At 45.5% G+C, this 12,840-nt stretch overlaps 1 protein-coding gene across 1 annotated transcript in view; it reads left to right on the top strand.

The window, feature by feature from the left end:
* The first annotated feature begins 771 nt into the window (after window positions 1-771).
* Window positions 772-12,840, top strand: part of NPTN (neuroplastin) — a 103,355-nt gene continuing 91,286 nt past the window's right edge. The window contains exon 1 of the mRNA XM_048866154.2: window positions 772-1,027. Within this exon, the coding sequence (XP_048722111.1) occupies window positions 952-1,027 (76 nt within the window). The 5' untranslated portion in view covers window positions 772-951. The remainder of the gene's footprint in view (window positions 1,028-12,840) is intronic.

Genomic DNA, 12,840 nt, shown 5'->3' on the forward strand with positions numbered 1-12,840 from the left:
TTCCATCCCTGCTACAAGCCTGAACAAAGAACTTTGCCATTACTGTATGTAATTGATTTCATCTAAACAATCTTAACTCTCTCATTTATATTTCTTTCTTTTTATGAATTAACCTTTAGATTTTAGATTCTACAGGATTGGCAACAGCGTGATTTGTGGGTAAGATCCAATTTGTATATTGACCTGGGTCTGGGACTTGGTCCTTTGGGATCGGGAGAACCTTTTTTCTTTTACTGGGGCATTGGTTTCCATAACCATTTGTCCCCATAATGAGTGGCACTGGTGGTGATACTGGGAAACTGGAGTGTCTAAGGGAATTGCTTGTATGACTTGTGGTTAGCCAGTGGGGTGAGACCAAAGTCCTCTCTGTCTGGCTGGTTTGCTTTGCCTTAGAGGAGGAGACTCACCACCCTGGGGCTGTGACTGTCCTGCTCTAAACAATTTGTCTTGACTTGATACTCTCAGAAGTGTCCCACCAAAGGGAGCATCATTACAGGGGGACTCTGGGTTGGTGGAGGGGAGGTGGCACTAAGGGGCTGCAACAGGGTTGGGGGGCTCTGAGGAGGGGGAAGTGTCAGTAAGGGGTGCAGCAGGGACAGGGGGCTCTGCGCTGGGGAGGGGGTGGCACTGAGGGGGTGCAGCAGGAATAGGGGCTCTGAGCTGGAGAGGGGAGGGAAGGGGGCAGTAACGGGCTGCAGTACGGTGGCCGGGCAGGTTAAGGGCCCGTGCTGTCACGTGACACAGGTCACTTTCTCCCAGAGCCTGTCACGTGAGCATGCAGCTCCATGGGTGGAGCTTCGCTTCCTCCCGCTCCGGCGTCTCGCGGGGCTTGGCGCTGCGGTAGGAGGTCGGAGGCAGAAGGACGGAGCCGGTCCCTGTTCGCTCCTCGGTGTCGCCGCCGTTCCCCTCCCGCCCCAGGCCGTGTCGCGCTGTGTCCGGCCTGAGAGGAGGATGTCGGGCTCCGGGTCGCTCTGCCTGTTGCTGGCCGCCGCCTGCCTCATCTCGGGTCCCGCCGCAGCGCAGAACGGTGAGTGGGAGCGGAGCCGGGCACGGGGGCTGGGGAGGGGAGCCGGGCACGGGGGGCTGGGGAGCGGAGCGGGGGGAGGGAGGTGGGCTGGGGATCAGGGTATGGCTGGGCTGAGGAGCGGGGTGGGGGTTGTGAGGGGGCTACCTCCCATATATGGGGAGGCAGCATGGTGCTGGAAGAGAAGGGGGGTGAAAGGGACAGGGGGATGGGCGGTGGGGTGCGGGGGCAGGTGTGTGTGAAGGGTGAGAGCAGGGTACAGTGGTGCTGGGGAGGAGCCTGAGAGAGGCTGGTAGGAAGCAAGGCTGATATGTGGGGGTGGGCAGAGAAGTGGAGAGGAGTGTGGCTGTGGTGGGGGGAACTGGAGGCTGCTGAAAGGGAGAGCAGAAACAGCAAGAGATGGGGAGATTAACAGTGAGGTGTGTAGAGCTGGAAGGGGTGAGTAGGTAGTGTGGAGGGAGGTATGTTTCTGAGGGTGGTTTGAGAGAGAGTGAGGCAGGGCAGTAGTGAATCGGGGTGGTGTGTGGATAGCAGAATAAATTTGATTCGCCTGGGTAAGCAGCAAGGCACAGACAGAAGCAGGTGTGCACGCTGGATGCCCTGATCTCTTAGGGCAAGTCTGCACTACAAAATTAAGTTACATCGACATACAGCCATCACAATAATTAAATTGTTTTTGCATGTCCACATTACACTCCTCGTGTTGGCGGTTCGTGTCTTCACCAGGAGCGCTTGCACTGATTTAGCTGTCAGGGTAGGGCAGGGGTGGCCAGCCTGTGGCTCCGGAGCCACATGCGGCTGTTCAGAAGTCAATATGCAGCTCCTTGTATAGGCACCAACTCCGGGGCTGAAGCTACAGGCGCCAACTTTCCAGTGTGCAAGGGGGTGTTCACTGCTCAACCCCTAGCTCTGCCACAAGCTCTGTCCCCACTCCACCCCTTCCTGCCCCCTCCCCTGAGCCAGCCATGCCCTCGCTCCTCCCCCTCCCCCCCATAGCCTCCTGCATGCCTTGAAATAGCTGATCGGCAGGTGTGGGGGAGAGGGAGCTGATGGGGGCCTGCTGATATATTACTATGGCTCTTCAGCAATGTACAATGGTAAATTCTGGCTCCTCCTTAGGTTCAGGTGGCCACCCCTGGTGTAGGGCATTGTGGGATGGCTTCTGAAAGGCAGCAACAGTTGATGTAAGCAATGCAGTGTCTACACTGACACTGTGTCGACGTAACTATATAACCTAAGCGCTACACCTCTCATGGAGGTGGAGTAATTAAGTTGGTGTAGTGAGTGGACTGCATCAGTGGGAGCTGTATTTTAGTGTAGACGCTTACCAAGTTTGGTCAATGTAAGCTGTCTTATGTTGACATAATTCTGTAGTGTAGATCCGGCCTAAGCGCTGGAGCAGCAAAAGCAATATGATCTGCTGAATACTGGAGTGTGGAAAGTGGATCTGGAAATCTAGTGCCGTTCTGTAAGAAGAACGTAGAGAGTCAATGTGGCTATATGTGAAAAAGATTGTTTATTTATGCAGAGTTCAGCAGTTGCCACTTTAACTACTCTCTGCCAAGATATAAATATATAGTTTAAAAAGTATACTTGTGCTAATAGTTACTGTGAAAACATAATGCTTTGGATCAGTCATCCCACTTAAAATCTCTGATGGCCCGTCTGAACCTGTTCTGAATAGCAGAACCTGTTCATGCAGTGCAAATATTATTTAAACAGTAAATGCTGTCTGCAATGTCAAGACCCATAGCTTTAAATCACAGCTGCTTTCTGAATTTTTGTATCTCAAGGAGCTTCTGAGGCATATAACGCCTTATGCAGCATATGAGATGCTCCTGGTAAAATGGAATGTCTCTGTCCGCCTACTAAATCTGCATCTGCTGAGCTGCTTTAAATGATTTATAATGGAATAAAATTGTAGTTCCTTAGCAACCAAAGAGAGATCCTCTGATAGGGCCATAAAGGAAAAACTGTTTGTTTTCTCATAGGGTAGTGTGTGCTAAATCTAGCATAGCATACCATCTCCATGGTGCGAGTTTGCAGCTAAGTGCATGATAATGGCGATGTAAAGCAGGGCCAAGAGGCTGGGTTAAATGAGTGAAACTCTTTTCAAGGAAGGTCACGCAGAGCTTATAAAAATGAATAAGAACGGCCCTACTGGGTCAGACCAAAGGTCCATATAGCCCAGTATCCTGTCTTCCAACTGTGGCCAGTGCCCCAGAGGGAATGAACAGAACAGGTAATTATCAAGTGATCCATCCTCTGTCGCTCATTCCCAGCTTCTGGCAAACAGAGGCTAGGAACACCGTTCCTTCCCATCCTGGCTAATAGCCATTGATGGACCTATGTGACTTGATGAGACATGTGATCCTAAAGCTAGTGCAGCGGTTCACTAATTGTGGTGTGTGAAATTGTTGCAACTGGGACCCTGTAACAGGGTGTTCTGTCCCCTTTAAGGGGTGGAACCTGGGGCTAGCCAACCCCTGTTCCGTGACCTGATTCTTTAAGGAAACAGGTACTGAAGAGAGCAGTGGACTGGCACCAGCTGTTAATCAGGTAGATACCTCCTTAACATGATAACATCCAGCGGGTAGGTGAGGATCAGAAGTAGAGCCTGGAGAGGAGATTTGCAGGGGAGCATTGAGTCAGGAGGGAGGCTCCTTGGGATGGGAACCAGAAGCAGAGGGGAGATTGTGCAAAGTAATGCATATTGGAAAACATAATCCCAATTATACATACAAAATGTATAATATATAAATTATAAAATGTATAATATAATCTGAATTAGCTAAAAGAAAAGGAGTACTTGTGGCACCTTAGAGACTAACCAATTTATTTGAGCATGAGCATTCGATGCATCCGATGAAGTGAGCTGTAGCTCACGAAAGCTCATGCTCAAATAAATTGGTTAGTCTCTAAGGTGCCACAAGTACTCCTTTTCTTTTTGCGAAGACAGACTAACACGGCTGTTACTCTGAAATCTGAATTAGCTGTTACCACTCAAGAAAGACATCTTGGAGTTCTCTGAAAACCTCCTCTCAACATGTACCAGCAGTCAAAAAAGCTAATGGAATGTTAGGAGCCTTTAGGAAAGGGATAGATAATAAGACAGAAAATATTATAATGCCATTATATAAAGCCCTAGTACACCCACACCTTGAATGCAGTGTGCAGTTCTGGTTGCCCCATCTGAAAAAAGGTATGTTAGAATTGGAAAAAGTACAGAGAAGGGCAAAACACATGATGGGGGTATGGAACAGCTTCCATATGAGAAGAGATTAAAAAGACTGGGAGTGTTCAGTTTGGAAAAGAGACAACTAAGGGGGGGATATGATAGAGTTCTACACAATCATGAATGGTGTGGAGAAAGAGAATAAGAAAGTGTTGTTTACCCTTTCACGTAACACAAGAACCAGGGGTCACCTAATGAAATTAATAGGGAGCAGGTTTCAAACAAACAACAGGAAGTACTTCTCCAGACAAGACATAGTCAATCCGGAAACTCGTTTCCAGGGGGTGTTGTGAAGCTCAAAAGTATAACTACGTTCAAAAAAGAAGTAGATAAATTTGTGGAGGATAGGTCTATCAGTGGCGGTTAGCCAGGCTCTGGGTGTCCCTAAGCCTCTGACTGCTGGATGCTGCAACTGCACAACAGGGAATGCATCACTTGATAATTGCCCTCTTCTGTTCGTTCCCTCTGAAGCATCTGGCAGGCAACTCTCAGATGACAGGATAGTGGGCTAGATGGACCATTGGTCTGACCCAGTATGGCTGTTTTTATGTTCTTATTGGTGTGCTGGGGAGCCTGTCTGAATCACAGCCCAGCTCCGAGGAGGAGGGAGAGGGGCCAAGTATAAGAGTCCAAAGACCACAGGAGCCTCTATGTAGTGGGGCTGGAGCTTGGATACTGGTGGGCTGGGGAAGCGTATTTGAATCACGGCACAGCTCCATGAAGGAGAGCTGTGCAGTCCTTTTATGAAGGGGAAAGAAGTTCAGTCCAATAACCAGGGCAGGAGGAGACCTGTGGGAAAGACTGTCCCGTGAGGCCAGGGCCTGCAGTGGGACTGACCGAACTCCCTGGCTCAGAGGGAACTGGGGAGGGGATCTGGGAACCTGAAGCCTTGGAACTAGGGTGAATTGGAGCTGAAGCTTCCTGGTGCTCAGGTAAGAATCAGGGATCCATTGTTAATAGAAATCAGGCCAGATGGCTTCCTGTCAAAGGAAAAGGAAGAGTTGATTAAACTGTCATAGGGTGGGGCACTCAATTTTGAATTTAACAAAGTGCTGCTCAGTAACTTGTGGTTAAGAAGAAGAGAGGACTTTAGCCTGATACCTGACAGAATTTTGGGATTTTTTTTTTTATGCCCTTCAGCACTAGGTATCTCTGCAAGCATTTTTTCCCTGATTGCCATTAAAAATAAGTATAGGACGAACCTCAGTGTAGAACTGGACCTCTGACAAGCTCTCTAGTATCTAGTGAGTATCACTATATATTCTGTGACGCAAGCACACCCTTCTCATTAACGACAGTTTTAAAATTTTCTCTGAGCTATTCAAAATGTTTAATATTTTTCTTGATTTTAAACTTTGTAAAAAGTAAACAAAGTAAATTTTGGCTCATGTTCAACAACAATCCAGATTAGAATTAAGCAGCAATTTCAAATTAGACAAATTAAAAAATCAAGCCATTGACTTAATTTAGCAGCATATAAAAACATCATTTGACATATTTCATTGTTTTCTATAATTTGAGTAACATAACCGACATAAATTAATAATTGATGCTTTCGATTCACTGTCTAAAAACCCAAGATGTTTTATAAAAAGAAAAGGAGTACTTGTGGCACCTTAGAGACTAACCAATTTATTTGAGCATAATGTGGTACATGAACCAATAAAGTTTGAACAGCTAAGCTGGTGAGATATATAGTCTAGGTGGGTTCTGCAACCAGGAAGTATACAAGTGCAGTGGTAAAACACTAAAAATTAGCTAGTAAATATTAAGACATAGTTGAAAGTATAAATGCTGTAGGGCTTAGAGGTTTTAGTGCAGAAAGATGGGACTGCAAATCTATGCACATTTTGAAATATATCTAAAAGGAAGGCAATCACTTACTATAAGTAAGGCTAAGATTTTGTCACGCATGTTTTTAGTAAAGTCACGGACAGGTCACAGGCAATAAAGAAAAATTCACTGAAGCCGGTGACCTGTATGTGACTTTTAGTAAAAATATGCATGACAAAATGGGGAGCTGCAGGCTCCCTACATCACCCCGCGGGGCCTGGCTCGGAGCTGCAGGGTCCCCCCCACCGCCGGTGGCTCTAAGCTTGGGGCACCCCCGTCGTCTGTGTTGGCTCGGAGCTTCAGGGGTCCACCTACAGCGGCTCCATGCTCCAGGGTATCCCTGCCGTCTGCGGCATCTTCGTGCTACAGGGTGCCCGTGGGGGCTGGAGTTGTGGGGCGGCCCCCGGGAGTTCCCGGGAGCCCCGCCATCTGGGAGTGCTGGGCACTCCTGCCTCTGCCCCGGCTGGGAGCTCGGGCCCCTGCAGTTCCCAGCCGCCAGGAGTAACGGGGGACCCTGCAACTCCCAGACGTCTGGGGCTCAAGTCACAGAGGTCTCTGGAAGTCACGGATTCAGTGATCTCCTTGACAAAATCATAGCCCTAACTGTAAGTCACTGGTTTGCAATTTTTTCTTCAGCAGTGCTGCCATCTCTTCTGTTTTCAGACTTCTAAACATGGCAGTATAGGTTAAAGATTTCATATCTTCTCCAAGTCTCCATTTGTTTGTTTATTTGCAGAGGTTCTCAAATAAAAAGAAAAGGAGTACTTGTGGCACCTTAGAGACTAACCAATTTATTTGAGCATAAGCTTTCGTGAGCTGTCGGATGCATTCAGTGGAAAATACAGTGAGGAGATTTATATACATAGGGAACATGAAACAATGGGTGTTACCATATACACTGTAACGAGAGTGCTATTACCAGCAGGAGGGTGGCGGGCTTGGGTGGGGTGGGGAGGAGGGACCTTTTGTAGTGATAATCGAGGTGGGCCATTTCCAGCAGTTGACAAGAACGTCTGAGGAACAGTGGGGGATGGAGGGGGGGTATATATATGGGGAAATAGTTTACTTTGTGTAATGACCCAACCACTCCCAGTCTCTAGTCAAGCCTAAGTTAATTGTATCCAGTTTGCAAATTAATTCCAATTCAGCAGTCTCTCATTGGAGTCTGTTTTTGAAGTTTTTTTTTGTTGAAGAATTGCAACTTTTAGGTCTGTAATCAAGTGACCAAAGAGATTGAAGTGTTCTCCAACTGGTTTTTGAATATTATGATTCTTGATGTCTGATTTGTGTCCATTTATTCTTTTACGTACAGACTGTCCAGTTTGACTAATGTACATAGCAGAGGGGCATTGCTGGCACATGATGGCATATATCACATTGGTAGATAAGTGTTTTAAGGGGTCTGCATTAGTTATTCTAAACCAGCAATTCGTAGGAGGCAAGTCAATGGAACTGACCTATGTTGACAAGATAATAGTCTCAACCTGCTGCAAACATTATTGTTTTTAGCATTTACTTTGCAGCAGGGTGAGACTAATGGGGAATAGGCACCTAACTTCCTCTGATCCCTGTAAAAATGCTGTTTGGAATGTGCTGTGGATAAGTCTGACCTCCCTTCTGTCAGAGAAATGCTGTCTGACTCTTGTGGTCTGATTACTTTCCAGGTGTCATCTCTGTTGAGTTTCTGTCTCTCTGTTATGTTTTCTATTTTATGTAAGTGAAGTGGGGGGAGCATTGAGTTAAATGGGTCATGTGCTTGTAACTGTTGTTTCATAGCAATGGCAGGTAGGATATAGAATAATGGGATTTGGTATAAGAAATCTATGTAGACTGCATGCAGATCTGCAGCGTAAACCTTTGCTTTGTGACAGTGAGTACCAGTCTTCAGATTAGTGAATGTTGACATAAAGCTGGGGTTAGGCTAAAGTGTTTAGCCCTGTAGTGCACTGATCATGATTTCTGTTGCTGGCATAAAGGCCTACCTAGCTAGCCAGGTAGTATCAGGCGCTGGCATAAAGCAAGTCCTTTTAGACACAGAACTAGAACCCTAGTTAAGGCATGTGGTGTTTGGATGGAGTGGACTAAGCTCATTAATTAGAATATTTATTACTTAGCACACACCCATCCCAACTTTTCAATTGGAATAAATGATGGTTGTCCCAGTATTTGATAGATTGCCTCAAGATGCTTTGAGATTGTGCTCAGTTGTAGGAAATGTAGATAGCCTTAGTGCAGAGTTCAATTTACCTATGTCTACTTTGGCAATTGAACGACAACACTTCTGTCTTTCAGAGGTGTTAGTCGTCGTCCCCCAAGCCCCAGAAAACAAAAGTTTTGCCATGACAAGTGCCAGTGTGAACAGTGCGTTCCTGCCGACAATGCGAACGCCACTTGTTGGGAGTGGAAGTGTTTTGTTGGCAGGAGAGCCGACAGTGGCTACACCGCACGACTTTTAGTGACATGGCTGTAGCTGTGTAGTGTAGACATAGTCTTAATGTCACAAAAGGAAACTTTTCAGAGTAGCAGCCATGTTAGTCTGTATTCGCAAAAAGAAAAGGAGTACTTGTGGTACCTTAGAGACCTTAGAGACTAACCAATTTATTTGAGCATAAGCATAAGCTTTCGTGAGCTACATCCAATGAAGTGAGCTGTAGCTCACGAACGCTTATGCTCAAATAAAAGGAAACTTGTTTGTTTCTTAAAGAATGTGCATTGCCACTAATAAAATCAAAGATCAGTGACTTAAAAATGCAACAAAAACAAATCACTACAGCTTGAATAGGTCTACTTAAGTATTTTAAGTTTGGTAATAACTTGCTTAGAAATGTGACTTTTAAATACAATAAATATTGTATTCATTCCTATCATGCTGAAGGATCCCAAAATGTTTTACAAACTATACCTAGGGATCACACTATCTATTTGAAACCTAGTCATCATTGTAGTGTAAGGTTTCAGTGTTTCACAGTGCACAGTAACACTGCAAGAGTTTAGGACAGGAAGTTAAAAGCATAGCAGTTGAAATTGAAGAAGACATTACCACAGTATTTTGATGAAACACCTTGCTCCTCCAAAAATGCTACGGTGTCTTGAATGGCCCACAGGCAAGCAAATCTCTGTATTTCGGTCTCAGACAAAAGATTGTCATTGATTCGGTAGGGTGAACTTAAAAAAAATTACTGTGAAGTTTCCTCTTCAGATGAATGGGGAATAATAAGTTATTTTTAATAATTTAAAATTCTATTGGAGCTTTATTAAGTGCTTTTTAAGATTGTGTGAAGATTCTAAAAACATATCAAATTTGAAGCATTTAGAGAAATTGACATTCTTGCAATTTAAACTTTCATGGGAATTCCTGGGAGAAACTTGTCAGATTTTGCAAGACTGAGTGGATGTCTACTTTGCAATATAAGCTAAGGGTCAAGGGGACTCAAGCCCACTAGTTCAGTATTTGCAAGCCTGGGCTTGAATGTCCACACTAAATATTGACCCTAGGTTTAGAATTTCTGAACCCAGGTCTCTCACCCATGCTTGGGCGTTGACACTGCATTACACAGACCTGAGTCAAACCAGCCTATTCTGAGCTTCCTAGTGCCCTTCCCAGCTGTAGCTGCTTTAGCCCTTTGTTTGTGGTGCAGTGTGGGAAAACTTGACTGTCTACCCCACAGCTCGCAGGAAGTTGTCACAGCCTGCCAAAATATTCTGCCGAGCTGTCTTTTGGGTCTGCACACTCTCGGCAACATTGAAGAGTCACCATTTGAAGAACTTGTCTTGGTTGTGCTTCCACTCCTGTTTCAAGATATGGGCAGAGCATCTATGAGACACTAGTGGACATTTAGATGGTGTTTTATGACCCTACTGAAAGCATCTGTTGGAGAAGGAGGAGCATGCAGACATGGCAAACTCGATGTGGCTGATGCCTCTCGTGACTCCTGGTGTAGCTGCTGATACCCCCTTTGCAGACCAGCACTTCTGGAGGTGGGCCAAAAACACAGACTTTTGGGATCACATTGTCATGCAAACCTGAGATGACCAGAAGCGGTCCAGAGCTTTTTCAGGCAGAAAGCTACATTTCTGGAGCCATGTGAGCAGCTTGCCACAGCTCTCCAGCGTCACAACACATGCATGAAGGCTGCTTTGCTGGTCCAGAGGCAGGGGGCTATAACCATCAGGAAGCTGTCTACCCCAGACTACTACAAATGTGTTGCTATCCATTTTGGTGTTAGAAAGACAGCTGTGAGTAAAGTGGTTGCCTCAGAAACCTCTGCCATCAGGCATGTGATTTAACCAAAGGTGGTGGGCATAAACAATATCCCTGAAGTAACTGCTAGTTTTGAGAAAATGGGGTTTCCAAACTTTGCTGGGGGTGTTTATGGGACTCATTTATCCATAGTTTGCCCTCCTGAAGGAGCACGTGCATACGTAAACTGTGAAGGATACTACTCCATTGATATTGTGGACTATAGAAGCTGATTTATGGATGCCAGCATGAGCTGTACTGGAAAAGTTCATGGTGCTAGGACAGGGGTCGGCAACTTTTCGGAAGTGGTGTGCCAAGTCTTCATTTATTCACTCTAATTTAAGGTTTCACATGCCAGTAATACATTTTAACGTTTTTAGAAGGTCTCTTACTATAAGTCTATAATATATAACTAAACTAATGTTGTATGTAAAGTAAATAAGGTTTTAAAAATGTTTAAGAAGCTTCATTAAAAGTTAAATTAAAATGCAGAGCCCCCCGGACCGGTGGCCAGGACCTGGGCAGTGTGAGTGCCACTGAAAATCAGCTCAAGTGCCACCTTTGGTATGTGTGCCATAGGTTGCCTACCCCTGTGCTACGATTTTCCGCTGTTTGGGAGTCTACCTCCGTGGTCAGGCTGGGACGCTGTTTCCACCAAATGACATTGTCATAAATGGAGATGTTAGGGGGCTTATTCCTTCACCCACTTACTTCCCTGGTCCTTCTCGCATGAACAGAGAGCAACAATACCCGAAGTCCAAAGGTGCAAACAATTCGATGTTTATTGGGGTGAACTTCCAGCAAGCAGGATTCCAGTTTCCTTCCTTAGTATCCTCCTTCCCAGCTCTGACACCACAGAGCCTTACACCTGTGTCCCTGTTCCCATTCCTGCCCTTAGCAAAACATGATTCCAACTTCCTGACTCCCATTCCCTGTTCCCATTTCCCCCTTTAGCAAAACATGATTCCAATTTTCTTACCCCCATTCCCTGTTCCCATCTCCCCCACACACCCACACCCACCCACTTCCTCATTGACTACAGATTATATAGTAAAACTTGAGTTCTGCTTAGCTATTCCTTAACCAATCATTTTTCTGAAATTTAACTAACCAATCCTAACATATTGTAACATGATTATGTAACCAATTATATCCCACCACCTTAATTAGTTTACACCCAGCAAAATTAATTATACAGCAGACAGGAACAATCACAGAACCAGACAGAGATTATTCAGACAAACAATAGCAAAATGGGAACTATAATGACAAGACAATACAGAAGTGAGGATTTCACATCCCAGCTATTGATAAGCGAGTTCTTGCCAGACAGGATGCTATCAAACTAAGTTTCCTTTTACATTTTCTAGGCACTTCCCTTTCTCTGGAGGTGATAGGAATACAATTCTGTCCTGATAGTGCCTAACAGCCCAATAGCACCTTATTTCAATGTGACTAGTTTGGAATGTGAGGATGTGACTGTTGGCGTCCTAGCTTATGGCTGCCTCTGCTGCTTAGCCAAAGGCCTTAGCCTAAGAACAGGGCCTCAGACTGTCACAGTAAGAGAAGGCCCTTACACCAGCAGACAGTGATTTTGATTCTTTCTTTTATACCTCTAGAACTAGCCAAGTGATAAGAATACACCTAAATCCTTACAGTACAGGCCTTTGCAGACAGGCCTGAATATCTTTATCCTAACACTCCACCCCTTTTTTTTCTTTTGGGATCCTCCTGCCCAGGTATCCCTGGAAAAGCATTAGGATATATGGCGACACATTTCCTGATAGGGCCAGGCATCAAGGTGGAAGGTGTCGATATTCCATTTGTCCCACTGCCCCTTGTGTAGTATAGTGCCCTGCACCTTCTCTCGTACGGGCATACCACGCCTATTCCAATTAGTGTTCCAGACTTCCCATTATAGTGGGCCCGAGAAGGTTAGGTCCAGGTTGTCTAGTACACTGCGGGATTTGGAGGGCTTATTACATTACTTATAGGTTATCTCCCTATGCAACATAACACAAGTACAGTTAACAATTCAAAATCCACAGCAACACCAAGTCCTGACCACTGCAGCATGGTCCAACATCCGAGACACCCCCAAAACACTGCCTCTCCTCCTTCGATGGGGTCACGATCTTGTGTCCAGTTGCTGGCAGTTGCAACAAGCTGCCCCTGGAGGTTTTGCTTGCTTTTGTCCATATCATAAGTCCATTGAATGTTCACAGAGAGGCTATCCCCTTTTGCCTTGGTTTATGAAGTCATATCCTGATCTCAGAGGGCCTGGCAAATGAAGGTTTAATTATACTCTCAGTAGGTAGAATAGTGGTTGAATGCGTATTTGGCAGATTGACATCCTGTTGGTGCTGTTTACAGAAGTGTGTGGATTCCAGTGGAATTAGTGCTGTCTGCATTTACTGTGGCTTGCTGTGCTCTTCACAAGCTTTGTGAAACCAAAGGTGAGCCATTTGCCCCTGAATGCACTTCTGACAGTAATGGATTGCTGAACTG

Source organism: Caretta caretta, chromosome 10 (assembly GCF_965140235.1).
Source record: "Caretta caretta isolate rCarCar2 chromosome 10, rCarCar1.hap1, whole genome shotgun sequence".
NCBI lineage: Eukaryota > Metazoa > Chordata > Testudines > Cheloniidae > Caretta > Caretta caretta.